Here is a 15,519-nt window from a genome sequence, read left to right as displayed (position 1 = left end):
ATGTCGTAATTTGCATACATTACACGTGTGTCGACGACGACATTCCTTTGCACAGTGGCCTGGTTTTAAACACCCATAACAGAGTTTGTTATCTTTCACATAGGCCCTTCTGTCCTTTAAAGACCTCTCCATGAATTTTCAGGCACTTATGAAGCTGATGTTTGTCATCTTCACACAACATGCACTGTGCTTTTAACTGTTCTTTAACTGCTGTTTGTCTGTCATTGTTTACAATTGTATCAGTCTTAAAGACAATTGCTTTGTTTCTTTTGATTTCCTTTGAGATCCTTCTGTCTTGAGGTAACTCACGAGAATGAAGAGCATGCAATGAAGTGATGGGATTACACATGATTTCTGCTTCTGCTGACATGAAATTGACAAAGTCATGAAAGCTTGGAAACTCCTTTCCATCCATGAGGGCTGTAGTGACCTGACGGTTCCATCTGGAAGCTGCCCAATCTGGAAGTTTCTGTATGAGCTTTTGGTTCTCTTCACAATCGTTTAATATTTCCAGACCTTTAACATGAGGTATGGCTTGCAAACAGGCATTAAGGAAGTCTGCAAATGTTCTCAGACTTTCTGCATCTTTGGATTGTATTTTTCGGCCACTTGGAAAGTTTATCCAAACGCTCTTTGAATGACAAAGGGTTGGCCGTATCTTTGGTTTAGTCTGTCCCAAGCATCTTTATAGGCTTCTTCGTCATTTCGAAAAAAGGTGCCCTCAAGATATTTGTGTGCTGAGCCACTCACATACTTTTTTACATAATAGAGTTTATCAGCTGCTGGGATGCCCTTTCTATCTATTAATGACGCTTTCCAGTTTACAAACTGAATTGGGTCTCCGCTGAACACTGCGGGTTCAGGTATGGGTAACCTGTTAATGGCTATACTGTCCTGAACTGCTTGAGCAAGATGAGTTACTTCACTGAGAGGTGTTGACTGTACAACATTGCTTTGCTGATGTAACATTTTGTTTCTCTGCTCTTCTTGTTTATTCTGTGTTGACTCACTTCTTGTCTCTTGTTTTATTTCTTCATCATAGGATTTTACTCTGGCACGAGCAACTTCAATATCCTTTTCTACCTGCAGCCGTTCTAGCTCAAACTTTTGAGTTTCTAACTCTCTTCTGAGTTGCTCTTCTAAGGTTCTTATTCTTTCCTTTTGTTGTCTTTCCGTTTCCATCATCTTGTATTCAACCTCTTTTGCAGCCAGCTCTGCTGCAGCATCTGCACGTTTGCTTGCAGAACAAGAAGATCCAGAGTGCATGCTGACACTCATTTTTGAAGCAGTTGAACCATATATAGAGCGAGCATAACTATGTGCTTTTAGTTCACTTAGACGAACTTTTTCTCTCTCTGCATCAAACTCGCCATCTACAGTTGTCATTCTGTCATACACAAATTTGATGATATCATTGGTCACAGCTTCACATGCATCAATTTTACGTCTTAAATCAGCAGCAGGTGTAACATATTGTCTTATGTCACTGAAAAGTTTCAGAATACAGTTCCTTTTATCCTCAAGAGAGTCAGCAATTTCAGCCAGTTGCTTATCAGTTATGTCTGTTTTTAAGGTCTGTCTTGCTTTACGGGCATCTAACTTCCATTGCTCATACAAAGTTATTAACCTTTTTTCTTTCTTACAGCATTCATCTTTCTGATAAGCAAGCATTTTCTCCGTAGGCATACAAGTACGTTCGGAACGTCGAGGGAGTTCTGCACTGTCTTGCACATGACACTGGCGTTCTGCAGCAATTTTATCTTTATCTGCACCATTTAGATCCCTTTCCTTTTCTGTCTCTGTCTGAAGCAGGCTTCCAGTTATTTGTTCTTCTGTATCAATTTCCATACTTAACTTGCCGACTACAGCACAGCGTCGCAGCTCCGTAGACCATCACGCTGATTCTGACGTACTGCCATCCATTTTCCTTTAGTCACGTTGAATCCGTCTGTCAGCACGTGCGGCGAGGATCTGAATCAGCGAAGGTAAAGCTCTTACTGTAGCGGACCCCGTCCGAATGATGGCCGAAACTTTTACTGATGTTTCCAGACTTTTATTTCTGTTCCCTTTCGTCTTCAGAAATCACCGTAAGAGCTGAACAAAGTGATACAAAACGTATATCAACATTACCTGACATATTCAGCGATGCTGACAAAAACACTTGTATTTAATCAACAGCGTATAAAAAACACAAACCTTATGCCTTTTCGGGGGGTTGCTAAATAAACTTGTTACATCCCTTTCGTGAAGGAGTTTTAAGCCGTCATGAAGCGTTCACTCTCCCATTCCCCTTTTCTTTAGCGTCGTGCGTTGTGAAAAGCTGATTTTGTTTCAAAATAAAAGTCCCCCATAAACAACGAAAATAATTTGGTCATTAAACATTAAATATTACAAAGGCAACACCAAACAAAATAAATTAAAATTAACTCTTATTAAAGCCTGTTACACAATTATTTTGTAGGCCCTTATTGTACAAGATGGCAGTCAGAAAATGTTTGTTGTTTGTTTGTTTTTTGGTCAAACTTGAGTTCTGCTGTGGTTGTAGAATTTAGTTCCATCCCTGATTAAATACATACGAACCGGTTAATCAGAACAACAGGACAGTGAAGTGGCCACGAGCAGTGAGAGTGGGTTTATTGCCATAACCCAAAACATACACACATATTTTATGGCTGCTTGATATATAACGCAGACATGAACATTCAGGCTGTTTACGTTTCGCAGAGATCAATACAAATATTTCATACGGTTTCTCCATTAACATTTAAAAACTACTCATACATGAGAATGTGAAAAAATGTTAATGTTTCTTTATAGATATCTATTTGAACTACAGCATCGGTGCTAAACTGGGTGAAGGAGGATTCGGTGCTGTTTACAAGGGAGTGCGATGCAAGGATGGCTTTCCGGTAATTTTTAAAAAACATATACCCGATAAATTATTCTTTCGTTTTGTGTACATAGTGTACAACTAATCATTTGTTTTGTTGATCAGGTGGCACTGAAATTTGTCAAAAAAACAGAAAACATGAAATATATCAACATTGTAAGTAGACTGCACTCTCTCTGTTATCTCCTCACAGTCTCTGTTTTAATCATAGACAGGCAAATCATTTCTGTATTTAAAACTGTCTTTCCGCTCTAGCCTGATCACCTGTAACCCGTTCCCCTGGAAATCGGCCTGACCGCCCTTGCCAATAAGGGTCCCAGCTCACCCCACATCATTGAGCTGCTGGACTGGCAGGAGTTTCCAGACCATTATGTTATGGTCTTGCAGTGCCCCTCGCCCTGTGAGAATCTCTTTGACTACTTGGAGCGCTGTGGAGGCATCTTAGACGAAAACTTTGCACGGCACGTGATGCAGCAGGTCGCCGAGGCTGCTGACAAATGCTGCAGCCGCGGAGTTCTTCATAGAGACATCAAACTGGAGAACTTGTTAGTTAACACAGACAACCTGGACGTGACTCTGATTGATTTCGCTGCGGGGACCTGCTGCATGAAATGCCGTACAGCACCTTTAGTGGTATGTATTATCAGGGTGCCTGAGATTTTCTGCAGTATTTTTAACTTTCGTGAGTGGTCAGACCAACTTGTCATGTTGCACATGCTAACGGTGAAGAGAAAACATGCCCTGCCGGTATAAACGTACAAATGTCTTTTCCTCCAGGTACAGAGGAATACTGCCCCTGAATATTCAGAGACGGGCAAGTACAACGGACGGCCAGCAACAGTGTTTTCACTGGGGGTAGTTTTGTACACTTTGGTCTGCGGCTATTATCCAGACCACACCGATCTGGACAAGATCAAGAACTGGCTGTGGTATCTGCCCAGCTTGTCAAAAGGTCAGACCTTTCGCAAACAAAGCCAACAGTAATTCTATATCGCAGAAAAGCACGAAAAAGTGCCATCTGAGCCAAGTGTCCGTCTTCCTCTAGATTATTTTTGCAAGCAGGTGAGTTGTTGTAAAGGAAGTTTAAGATAGCAGTCAAACGTCTCTCTCTTCTTTCTGAACAGAATGCAGCCATTTGATCAACGCCTGCCTGCATCCCAACCCCGAGGAGAGAATGCCTCTTGACAGACTCCTACTCCACGACTGGTTTAACGTACCTATATATGATCAACATACATCATTGAGATAACTCAAATTGCTTTTACTCTTTGTTAGTTGTTTCGTTTTTGCTGTCTAATGATCAATAAACCTGATTTTTTTTTCTTCTGTTTTTGTCGTAGGTCATCCCAAAGTCGTGGAGACAAGAGCACCCTGCTACGGCCACACAGGAAGTGCCCTGCAGTCAGCGTAGTGTCTGGTGGGCTGACACGAGTGGCCCATCCATCCGTCCGGTCTTTGCGTCTTCTGCGAGACCGGCAAGCTCTGGTAGCGTCTGGCGCCAGGCTTGACACCCAAAAAAATGTTAATAAACAAAAAAAAATAAAATACTCTGTGTGTGAAGATTTGTTATTCCTCATCATAAAAATATGTGTCTTATTTGCCATTTGACACAACCCCTCTTCCGACCTGTAGTGACCACTACTTGTGTTGGACCACTCCAACCTCGTATAATTCAATTGTTTTGTAGGCCCCTATTGTAATATGTAAGAAATATCACCAGCTTCATGAGTACTTGTAACGTTTAATTAAGTGAAATTTTACTACAAATATTAATATTCAAAATATAATACTATTTATATAATTATCTTTTTTTTTAAGCTGTCTACAGTAGTTAAACAAGATTTCGGCAATAGTCTTTTGTGAATATTTTATTTGCTCATGTCATTAGATACAAATATCGAATATCGTGACCACTACTTGTGTTGGACCACTCCAACCTCGTATAATTCAATTATTTTGTAGGCCCTTATTGTACAAGATGGCAGTCAGAAAATGTTTGTTGTTTGTTTGTTTTTGGTCAAACTTGAGTTCTGCTGTGGTTGTAGAATTTAGTTCCATCCTGATTAAATACATACGAACGGTTAATCATGTTCTTCAGGATTAGCAGAACATTAAACTCAATTAACAATATATAGTTTTTGTTACTGTCTTCCAGGCTGAATGTCGCACCATCTCAAAATCATGGCTGATTGCATAGCTTACAAATATTCAGGACATTCAAAATGGTTTATTAACTAGAACTTACTTAAGCTGCTCTTTTTCCCCAACAAGTCAATCCTACTGGACCCCTGCATTGGTATCCTCCCCATGAACCATAAGCTGTCTACCGCCCTCCTTTGGAAGTGAGAGAAAACACAAACATTAAAGGGAAAACTCGAATAGCCAAAAGCCAAGAGAGAGAATAGAGAAAATAGCTATTCAAAAGTGTAAAATTATCACAGTATTGTAAAGACTCTTGTTTAGAAACCCAAAATAATATACATGAATATACATCCCCTCCGTAAACGATATGCATGGACTGCATTTCATGAAATAAAAGGTTTTAAGACAAAATAGTTTCATTGTTGTTTTATTATTATTATTTTTATTTAAGCAGAGGCTTTGTATTGTACTTCCAGGAATGCAGAGAAATATCATCAGCTTCATGAGTACTTGTAACGATTTAATGAATTGGTGAAATTGTATTACAAATATTAATATTCAAAATATAATATTATTTACATAATTATCTCTCTTTTTAGCTGTGTACAGTAGTTAAACAAGATTTCGGCAATAGTCTTTTGTGAATATTTTATTTGCTCATATCATTAGATACAAACATCGAATAATACAAATGGCAACCAGGCAACCAGACTCCATGCAAGATTCTTTGCTGTTCCGTTCTCTTATGATGTCACATTCAGAATTCTCTTATGGAATGTTGGAGCATGTAAAAAGTGTCAAACCTCAATATTACTTTTGTGGGTAGTTTGGAGAGACAGCAGTGTGTTAGTGCCATCATGGGTCAGCAAAACTCTTGTTTAAAGAAAGCGGTAGAGTGAGTGTGTGTACAATTCCCATCTAAGTGCACCACTTCAGTCCAACATGCCAAATCCTCATCAGCGTGCTGGTACTGTTGAGGAAGATGGAGGAGATAGGGTGATGAGTGAGAAGAAGAAGGTGATGAGGAAAAAAAATGGAGGTTTTGGAAGAGGTTGGCCTGTTTCCACTTCTCGCGCCAAGAGCTGGGAAGAGTGAGAAAGCTCAGGATGAGAAAGTGGAGCAAAGCAGAAGCTGGAGCAGGCTGGATCTTCTAGGTGCTCTGATGGTAAATCACATCAACGTCACCTAAATGTGCATAGAATCGGAGCTCTGTGAATCAAAAAGTGTCTTAATGCTGCTCTTATGATTTATTCAAGTATTGTTTTTACGATCGTTCAGTCTTTTGTCATTTCCGATCCTCTCTTTAGATCAGATTTCTCTGCAGAACATCACATGTGATGTTCATCAGGAAGCTCCGAGCTCTAAAGTCCTCTCCCTCTTCTGAAGAGCAGCCGAGGAAGAGCATCTTCAGGAGGTGTGTGGAAGATAATCTGTCGAAGGAGAGATTAAGTCCCGTTGACAGAACAACAGGACAGTGAAGTGGCCACGAGCAGTGAGAGTGGGTTTATTGCCATAACCCAAAACATACACATATATTTTATGGCTGCTTGATATATAACATGCAGACATGAACATTCAGGCTGTTCTACTGTTTCGCAGAGATCAATACAAATATTCCATCACGGTTTCTCCATTAACATTTAAAAAACTACTCATACATGAGAATGTGAAAAAATGTTAATGTTTCTTTATAGATATCTACTTGAACTACAGCATCGATTGCTAAACTGGGTGAAGGAGGATTAGGTGCTGTTTACAAGGGAGTGCGATGCAAGGATGGCTTTTCCGGTAATTTTTAAAAACATATACCCGATAAATTATTCTTTCGTTTTGTGTACATATTGTACAACTAATCATTTGTTTTGTTGATCAGGTGGCACTGAAAGTTGTCAAAACAGAAAACATGAAATATATCAGCATTGTAAGTAGACTGCACTCTCTCTGTTATCTCCTCACAGTCTCTGTTTTAATCATAGACAGACAAATCATTTCTGTATTTAAAAACTGTCTTTCCGCTAGCCTGATCTACGCCCGAACCCGTTCCCCTGGAAATCGGCCACACCATCACTTGCCAATAAGGGTCCCAGCTCACCCCACATCATTGAGCTGCTGGACTGGCAGGAGTTTCAGACCATTATGTTATGGTCTTGCAGTGCCTCGCCCTGTGAGAATCTCTTTGACTACTTGGAGCGCTGTGGGGCATCTTAGGCGAAAACTTTGTACTGGCCGCACGTGATGCAGCAGGTCGTCGGGGCTGCTGACAAATGCTGCAGCCGCGGAGTTCTTCATAGAGACATCAAACTGGAGAACTTGTTAGTTAACACAGACAACCTGGGCGTGACTCTGATTGATTTCGCTGCGAGGACCTGCTGCATGAAATGCCCGTACAGCACCTTTAGTGGTATGTATTATCAGGGTGCCTGAGATTTTCTGCCGTATTTTTAACTTTCGTGGAGTGGTCAGACCAACATGGTCAGTGTTGCACATGCTAACGGTGAAGAGAAAACATGCCCTGCCGGTATAAACGTACATAAAATGTCTTTCCTCCAGGTACAGAGGAATGCTGCCCCTGAATATTCAGAGACGGGCAAGCATACAACAGGACGTGCCAGCAACAGTGTTTTCACTGGGGGTAATTTTGTACACTTTGGTCTGCGGCTATTATCCAGACCACACCGATCTGGACAAGATCAAGAACTGGCTGTGAGTATCTGCCCAGCTTGTCAAAAGGTCAGACCTTCGCAAAACAAAGCCAACAGTAATTCTATATTGCAGAAAAGCCACCTAAAAAGTGCCATCTGAGCCAAGTGTCCAAATCTTCCTCCTAGATTATTTTTGCAAGCAGGTGAGTTATTTGTAAAGGAAGTTTAAGATAGCAGTCAAACGTCTCTCTCTTCTTTCTAGACAGAGTACAGCCATTTGATCAATCGCATGCCTGCATCCCAACCCCGAGGAGAATGCCTCTTGACAGACTCCTACTCCACGACTGGTTTAACGTACTATGGTATGATCAACATACATCATTGAGATAACTCAAATTGCTTTTACTCTTTGTTAGTTGTTTGTTTGCTGTCTAATGATCAATAAACCTGATTTTTTTTTTCTGTTTTTGTCGTAGGTCATCCCAAAAGTCGCGGAGACAAGAGCACCCTGCACTACGGCCACACAGGAAGTGCCCTGCAGTCAGCGCAGAGTGTCTGGTAGGCTGGACACGAGTGGCCCATCCATCCGTCCCGGGTCTTTGTATACCCGGGACCGGCAAGCTCTAGTAGCGTCTGGCGCCCAGGGCTTGGACACCCAAAAAAATGTTAATAAACAAAAAAAAATAAAATACTCTGTGTGTGAAGATTTGTTATTCCTCAAGTCATAAAAATATGTGTCTTATTTGCCATTTGATACAACCCCTCTTCCGACCTGTAGTGACCACTACTGTATTTGGACCACTCCAACCTCGTATAATTCAATTGTTTTGTAGGCCCCTATTATTGTAATATGTAAGAAATATCATCACCAGCTTCATGGAGTACTTATAACGTTTAATTAAGTGAAATTTTACTACAAATATTAATATTCAAAATATAATACTATTTATATAATTATCTTTTTTTAAGCTGTCTACAGAAGTTAAACAAGATTTCGGCAATAGTCTTTTGTGAATATTTTATTTGCTCATGTCATTAGATACAAATATCCCGAATATCGTGACTACTACTCTGTGTTGGACCCTCCAACCTCGTATAATTCAATTATTTTGTAGGCCCTTATTGTACAAGATGGCAGTCAGAAAATGTTTGTTGTTTGTTTGTTTTTAGTCAAACTTCTGAGTTCTGCTGTGGTTGTAGAATTTAGTTCCATCTCTGATTAAAATACATACGAACCGGTTAATCACGTTTTCAGGATTAGCAAAACATTAAACTCAATTAACAAATATATAGTTTTGTTACTGTCTTCCAGGCTGAATGTCGCAGACCATCTCAAAAATCATGGCTGATTGCATAGCTTACAAATATTCAGGACATTCAAAATGGTTTATTAACTAGAACTTACTTAAGCTGCTTTTTCCCAACAAGTCAATCCTACTTGACTCCCTGCATTAGTATCCTCCCATGAACCATAAGCTGTCTACCGCCTCCTTTGGAAGTGAGAGAAAACACAAACATTAAAGGGAAAACTCGAATAGCCAAAAGCCAAGAGAGAGAATAGAGAAAATAGCTATTCAAAAGTGTAAAATTATCACAGTATTGTAAAGACTCTTTGTTTAGAGAAACCCCAAAATAATATACATGAATATACATCCCTCTCAGTAAACTTGATATGCATGGACTGCATTTCATGAAATAAAAGGTTTAAGACAAAATAGTTTCATTGTTGTTTTTATTATTATTATTTTTATTTAAGCCCAGAGGCTTTGTATTGTACTTCCAGGAATGCAGAGAAATATCATCAGCTTCATGAGTACTTGTAACGTTTAATGAAGTGGTGAAATTGTATTACAAATATTAATATTCAAAATATAATATTATTTACATAATTATCTCTCTTTTTTAGCTGTGTACAGTAGTTAAACAAGATTTCGGCAATAGTCTTTTTGTGAATATTTTATTTGCTCATATCATTAGATACAAACATCGAATAATACAAATGGCAGCCAGGCAACCAGACTCCATGCAAGATTCTTTGCTGTTCCGTTCTCTTATGATGTCACATTCAGAATTCTCTTATGGAATGTTGGAGGCATGTAAAGTGTCAAACTCCAATATTACTTTTGTGGGTAGTTTGAGAGACAGCGGTGTGTTAGTGCGATCATGGGTCAGCAAAACTCTTGTTTGAAGAAAGCGGTAGAGAGTGAGTGTATGTGCAATTCCCATCTAAGTACACCACTACTAGTCCACTGATGCCAAATCCTCATCAGCGTGCTGGTACTGTTGAGGAGAAGATGGAGGGAGATAGGGGTGATGAGTGAGAAGTAAAGAAGGTGATGAGGAAAAAATGGAGGGTTTGGAAGAGGTTGGCCTGTTTCCACTTCTCTCGCCCAAGAGCTGGGAAGAGTGAGAAAGCTCTCAGGATGAGAAAGTGGAGCAAAGCGAGAAGCTGGAGCAGGCTGGATCTTCTAGGTGCTCTGATGGTAAATCACATCAACGTCACCTAAATGTGCATCAGAATCGGAGCTCTGTGAATCAAAAGTGTCTTAATGCTGCTCTTATGATTTATTCAAATTATTGTTTTTACGATCGCTCAGTCTTTTGTCATTTCCGATCCTCTCTTTAGATCAGATTTCTCTGCAGAACATCATGTGATGTCTCATCAGAAGCTCCGAGCTCTAAAGTCCTCCCTCTTCTGGAAGAGCAGCCGAGGAAGGAGCATCTTCTAGGAGGAGGTGTGTGGAAGATAATCTGTCCAAGGAGAGATTAAGTCCCCGTTGACAGAACAACAGGACAGTGAAGTGGCCACGAGCAGTGAGAGTGGGTTTGTGCCATAACCTCCAAAACATACACACATATTTGCCATGGCTGGCTTGATATCGCGCCAGACATGAACATTCAGGCTGTTTACGTTTACGTAGAGATCAATACAAATATTCCATACGGTTTCTCCATTAACATTTAAAACTACTCATACGAGGGATAATGAAAAAAATGTTAATGTTTTTTATAGATATCTCGCTTGAACTACAGCATCGGTGCTAAACTGGGTGAAGGAGGATTAGGTGCTGTTTACAAGGGAGTGCGATGCAAGGATGGCTTTCCGGTAATTTTTAAAAAACATATACCCGATAAATTATTCTTTTCGCTTGTGTACATAGTGTACAACTAATCATTTGTTTTGTTGATCAGGTGGCACTGAAGTTGTCAAAAAACAGAAAACATGAAATATATCAACATTGTAAGTAGACTGCACTCTCTCTGTTATCTCTCACAGTCTCTGTTTTAATCTCATAGACAGACAAATCATTTCTGTATTTAAAAACTGTCTTCTTCGCTTAGCCTGATCACGCGCCAACCTGTTCTCCTCTGAAATCGCCTGACCGCCACTTGCCAATAAGTCCCAGCTCACCCTACATCATTGAGCTGCTGGACTGGCAGGAGTTTCCAGACCATTATGTTATGGTCTTGCAGTGCCTCGCCCTGTGAGAATCTCTTTGGCCTTCTACTTGGAGCGCTGTGGAGGCATCTTAGACGAAAACTTTTGCACGGCACGTGATGCAGCAGGTCGCCACGGGCTGCTGACCGTGCTGCAGCCGCTGGAGTTCTTCATAGAGACATCAAACTGGAGAACTTGTTAGTTAACACAGACAACCTGGACGTGGACTCTGATTGATTTCGGCTCACGGGGACTCATGCTGCATGAAATGCCGTACAGCACCTTTAGTGGTATGTATTATCAGGGTGCCTGAGATTTTCTGCAGTATTTTTAACTGCGTGAGTGGTCAGACCAACTTGTCATATTTGCACATGCTAACGGTGAAGAGAAAACATGCCCTGCCGTATAAACGCATGCAAATGTCTTTCCTCCAGGTACAGAGGAATGCTGCCCCTGAATATTCAGAGACGGGCAGGCAGTAGCGGACGGCCAGCAACAGTGTTTTCACTGGGGGTAGTTTTGTACACTTTGGTTCGGCGGCTATCCAGACCACACCGATCTGGACAAGATCAAGAACTGGCTGTGGTATCTGCCCAGCTTGTCAAAAAGTCAGACCTTCCAGCAAACAAAGCCAACAGTAATTTATATCGCATGGAAAGCACGAAAAAGTGCCATCTGAGCCAAGTGTCCGTCTTTCCTCTAGATTATTTTTGCAAGCGGGTGAGTTGTTGTAAAGGAAGTTTAGAAGATAGCAGTCAAACGTCTCTCTTTTCTTTCTGAACAGAATGCAGCCATTTGATCAACGCCTGCCTGCATCCCAACCCCGAGGAGAGAATGCCTCTTGACAGACTCCTACCCACGACTGGTTTAACGTTACCATATATGATCAACATACATCATTGAGATAACTCAAATTGCTTTTACTCTTTGTTAGTTGTTTCGTTTGCTGTCTAATGATCAATAAAACCTGATTTTTTTTTTTTCTGTTTTTGTAAGTAGGTCATCCCAAAAGTCGTGGAGACAAGAGCACCCTACTCACGACCACACAGGAAGTGCCCCCTGCAGTCAGCGTAGTGTCTGGTGGGCTGACACGAGTGGCCCATCCATCCATCTGGGTCTTTGCGTCTTGCCAGTAGACCGGCAAGCTCTAGTAAGCGTCTTCTGGGCGCCAGGGCTTTGACACCCAAAAAATGTTAATAAACAAAAACAAAATAAAATACTCTGTGTGTGTTAAGATTTGTTATTCCTAAATCATAAAAATATGTCTTATTTGCTATTTGACACAACCTCTTTTCCTGACCTGTAGTGACTACTACTTGTGTTTGGACCCTCCAACCTCAAGTATAATTCAATTGTTTTGTAGGCCCCTATTGTAATATGCACAAGAAATATCACCAGCTTCATGAGTATTTGTAACGTTTTAATTATGAAATTTTACTACAAATAATATTTCAAAATATAATACTATTTATATAATTATCTTTTTTTTTAAGCTGTCTACAGTAGTTAAACAAGATTTCGGCAATAGTCTTTTTGTGAATATTTTATTTGCTCATGTCATTAGATACAAATATCGAATATCGTGACCACTACTTGTGTTGGACCACTCCAACCTCGTATAATTCAATTATTTTGTAGGCCCCTTATTGTACAAGATGGCAGTCAGAAAATGTTTGTTGTTTGTTTGTTTTTGGTCAAACTTGAGTTCTGCTGGTTGTTAGTAGAATTTAGTTCCATCCTGATTAAATACATACGAATCCGGTTAATCACGTTCTTCAGGATTAGCAGAACATTAAACTCAATTAACAATATATAGTTTTTGTTACTGTCTTCCAGGCTGAATGTCGCACCATCTCAAAATCATGGCTGATTGCACCAGCTTACAAATATTCCAGGACATTCAAAATGGTTTATTAACTAGAACTTACTTAAGCCGCACTTTTTCCCAACAAGTCAATCCTACTGGACCCTGCATTGGTATCCTCCCCATGAACCATAAGCTGTCTACCGCCCTCCTTTGGAAGTGAGAGAAAATACAAACATTAAAGGGAAAACTCGAATGCCAAAAGCCAAGAGGAGAGAATAGAGAAATAGCTATTCAAAAGTGTAAAATTATCACAGCATTGTAAAAGACTCTTGTCAGAGAAACCAAAATAATAATATACATGAATATACATCCTCCGTAAACGATATGCATGGACTGTATTCACATGAAATAAAAGGTTTTAAGACAAAATAGTTTCATTGTTGTTTTTATTATTATTTTTTATTTAAGCAGAGGCTTTGTATTGTACTTCCAGGAATGCAGAGAAATATCATCAGCTTCACTTGAGTACTTGCAACGCTTAATGAAGTGGTAGAAATTGTATTACAAATATTAATTATTCTAAAATATAATATTATTTATATAATTATCTCTCTTTTTAGCTGTGTACAGTAGTTAAACAAGATTTCAGCAATAGTCTTTTTTGTGAATATTTTATTTGCTCATCATTAGATACAACATCGATCATTGCAAATGGCAACCAGGCAACCAGACTCCATGCAAGATTCTTTGCTGTCTGTTCTCTTATGATGTCACATTCAGAATTCTCTTATGGAATGTTGGAGCATGTAAAAGTGTCAACCCAATATTACTTTTGTGGGTAGTTTGGAGAGACAGTAAGTGTATAGTGAGTACCATCATGGGTCAGCAAACTCTTGTTTTAAAGAAAGGTAGAGAGTGAGTGTATGTACACTTCCATCTAAGTACACCACTTCAGTCAACATGCCAAATCCTCATCACTGTGCATGGTACTGCTGAGGAAGATGGAGGAGATAGGGTGATGAGTGAGAAGAAGTAGAAGGTGATGAGGGAAAAAAATGGAGGTTTTGGAAGGGGTTGGCCTGTTCCAATTTCTCCTCGCCCAAGAGCTGGGAAGAGTGATAAAGTCTGTGGGATGAGAAAGTGGAGCAAAGCTGAAGCTGATGGAGCAGGTTGGATCTTTCTAGGTGCTCTGATGGTAAATCACATCAACGTCACCTAAATGTGCATAGAATCGAGCTCTGTGAATCAAAAAAAGTGTCATGTAATGCTGCTCTTCTTGATTTATCTGGCGTATTGTTTTTGCGATCGCTCAGTCTTTTGTCATTTCCGATCCTCTCTTTAGATCAGATTTTCTGCAGAACATCACATGTGATGTTCATCAGGAAGCTCCTAGCTCTAAAGTCCTCCCCTCTTCTGAAGAGCAGCGAGGGAAGGAGCATCTTCAGGAGGAGTGTATGGAAGATAATCTGTCCAAGGAGAGATTAAGTCCCCATGTTGACAGAACAACAGGACAGTGAAGTGGGCTACTAGCAGTGAGAGTGAGGGTTTATTGCCATAACCCAAACATACACACATATTTTATGGCTGCTTGATATATAACGCGACATGAAACATTCAGGCTGTTTACGTTTTCAGAGATCAATCACAAATATTCCATATTTGGTTTCTCCATTAACATTTAAAAAAACTACCTATACATGAGAATGCCAAAAAATGTTAATGTTTCTTTATAGATATCTACTTGAACTACAGCATCGGGTGCTAAACTGGGTGAAGGAGGATTCGGTGCTATTTTACGAGGAGTGCGATGCAAGGATGGCTTTCTCCGTAATTTTAAAAAACATATACCCGATAAATTATTCTTTTCGCTTTGTGTACATAGTGTACAACTAATCATTTGTTTTGTTGATCAGGGGTGGCACTGAAAATTTGTCAAAAAAACAGAAAACATGAAATATATCAACATTGTAAGTAGACTGCACTCTCTGTTATCTCCTCACAGTCTCTGTTTTAATCATAGACAGACAAATCATACTTGTATTTAAAAACTGTCTTTCCGCTAGCCTGATCACGCCGAACCTGCCCCTGGAAATCAGCCTGACTGTCCTTGCCAATAAGGGTCCCAGCTCACCCTACATCATTGGTGCTGCTGGATCATAGGAGTTTCTAGAACATTATGTTATGGTCTTGCAGTGCCCCTCGCCCTGTGAGAATCTCTTTGACTACTTGGAGCGCTGTGAGGCATCTTAGATCTAAAACTTTTGCATCGGCACGTGATGAGCAGGTCGTCGAGAGGCTGCTGAACAAATTGCTGCAGCCGCGGAGTTCTTCTGGCAGAGACATCAAACTGAGAACTTGTTAGTTAACACAGACAACCTGGACGTGGACTCTGATTACTTTCGGGCTGCGGGGACCTGCTGCATGAAATGCCGCATGTACACCTTTAGTGGTATGTATTATCAGGTGCCTGAGATTTTCTGCAGTATTTTAACTTTGTTGTGGAGTGGTCAGGACTAACTTGTCATGCTGCACATGCTAACAGTGAAGAGAAACATGCCTGCCGGTATAAACGTACAAAATGTCTTTCCTCCAGGTACAG

The 15,519-nt window shown here is 40.2% G+C and overlaps 1 protein-coding gene and 1 pseudogene across 1 annotated transcript; one reads left to right on the top strand and one right to left on the bottom strand.

Annotated features, from left to right (window-relative positions):
• Positions 1-618: 618 nt before the first annotated feature.
• On the bottom strand, positions 619-2,255 carry LOC122334781. The gene is made up of 2 exons (XM_043232695.1): positions 2,197-2,255; positions 619-2,094 (listed from the first exon to the last, which is right to left on the bottom strand). Exon 2 carries the CDS (start codon positions 1,846-1,848, stop codon positions 619-621), a length of 1,230 nt encoding a protein of 409 aa, XP_043088630.1. The 5' UTR covers positions 1,849-2,094; positions 2,197-2,255.
• LOC122334780 lies at positions 2,021-4,398 on the top strand (annotated as a pseudogene).
• Positions 4,399-15,519: the final 11,121 nt, after the last annotated feature.

The sequence above is a fragment of the Puntigrus tetrazona genome, unplaced genomic scaffold, assembly GCF_018831695.1.
Source record: "Puntigrus tetrazona isolate hp1 unplaced genomic scaffold, ASM1883169v1 S000000644, whole genome shotgun sequence".
Lineage (NCBI taxonomy): Eukaryota > Metazoa > Chordata > Actinopteri > Cypriniformes > Cyprinidae > Puntigrus > Puntigrus tetrazona.
This window is presented reverse-complemented; position numbering and strand designations above follow the sequence as displayed.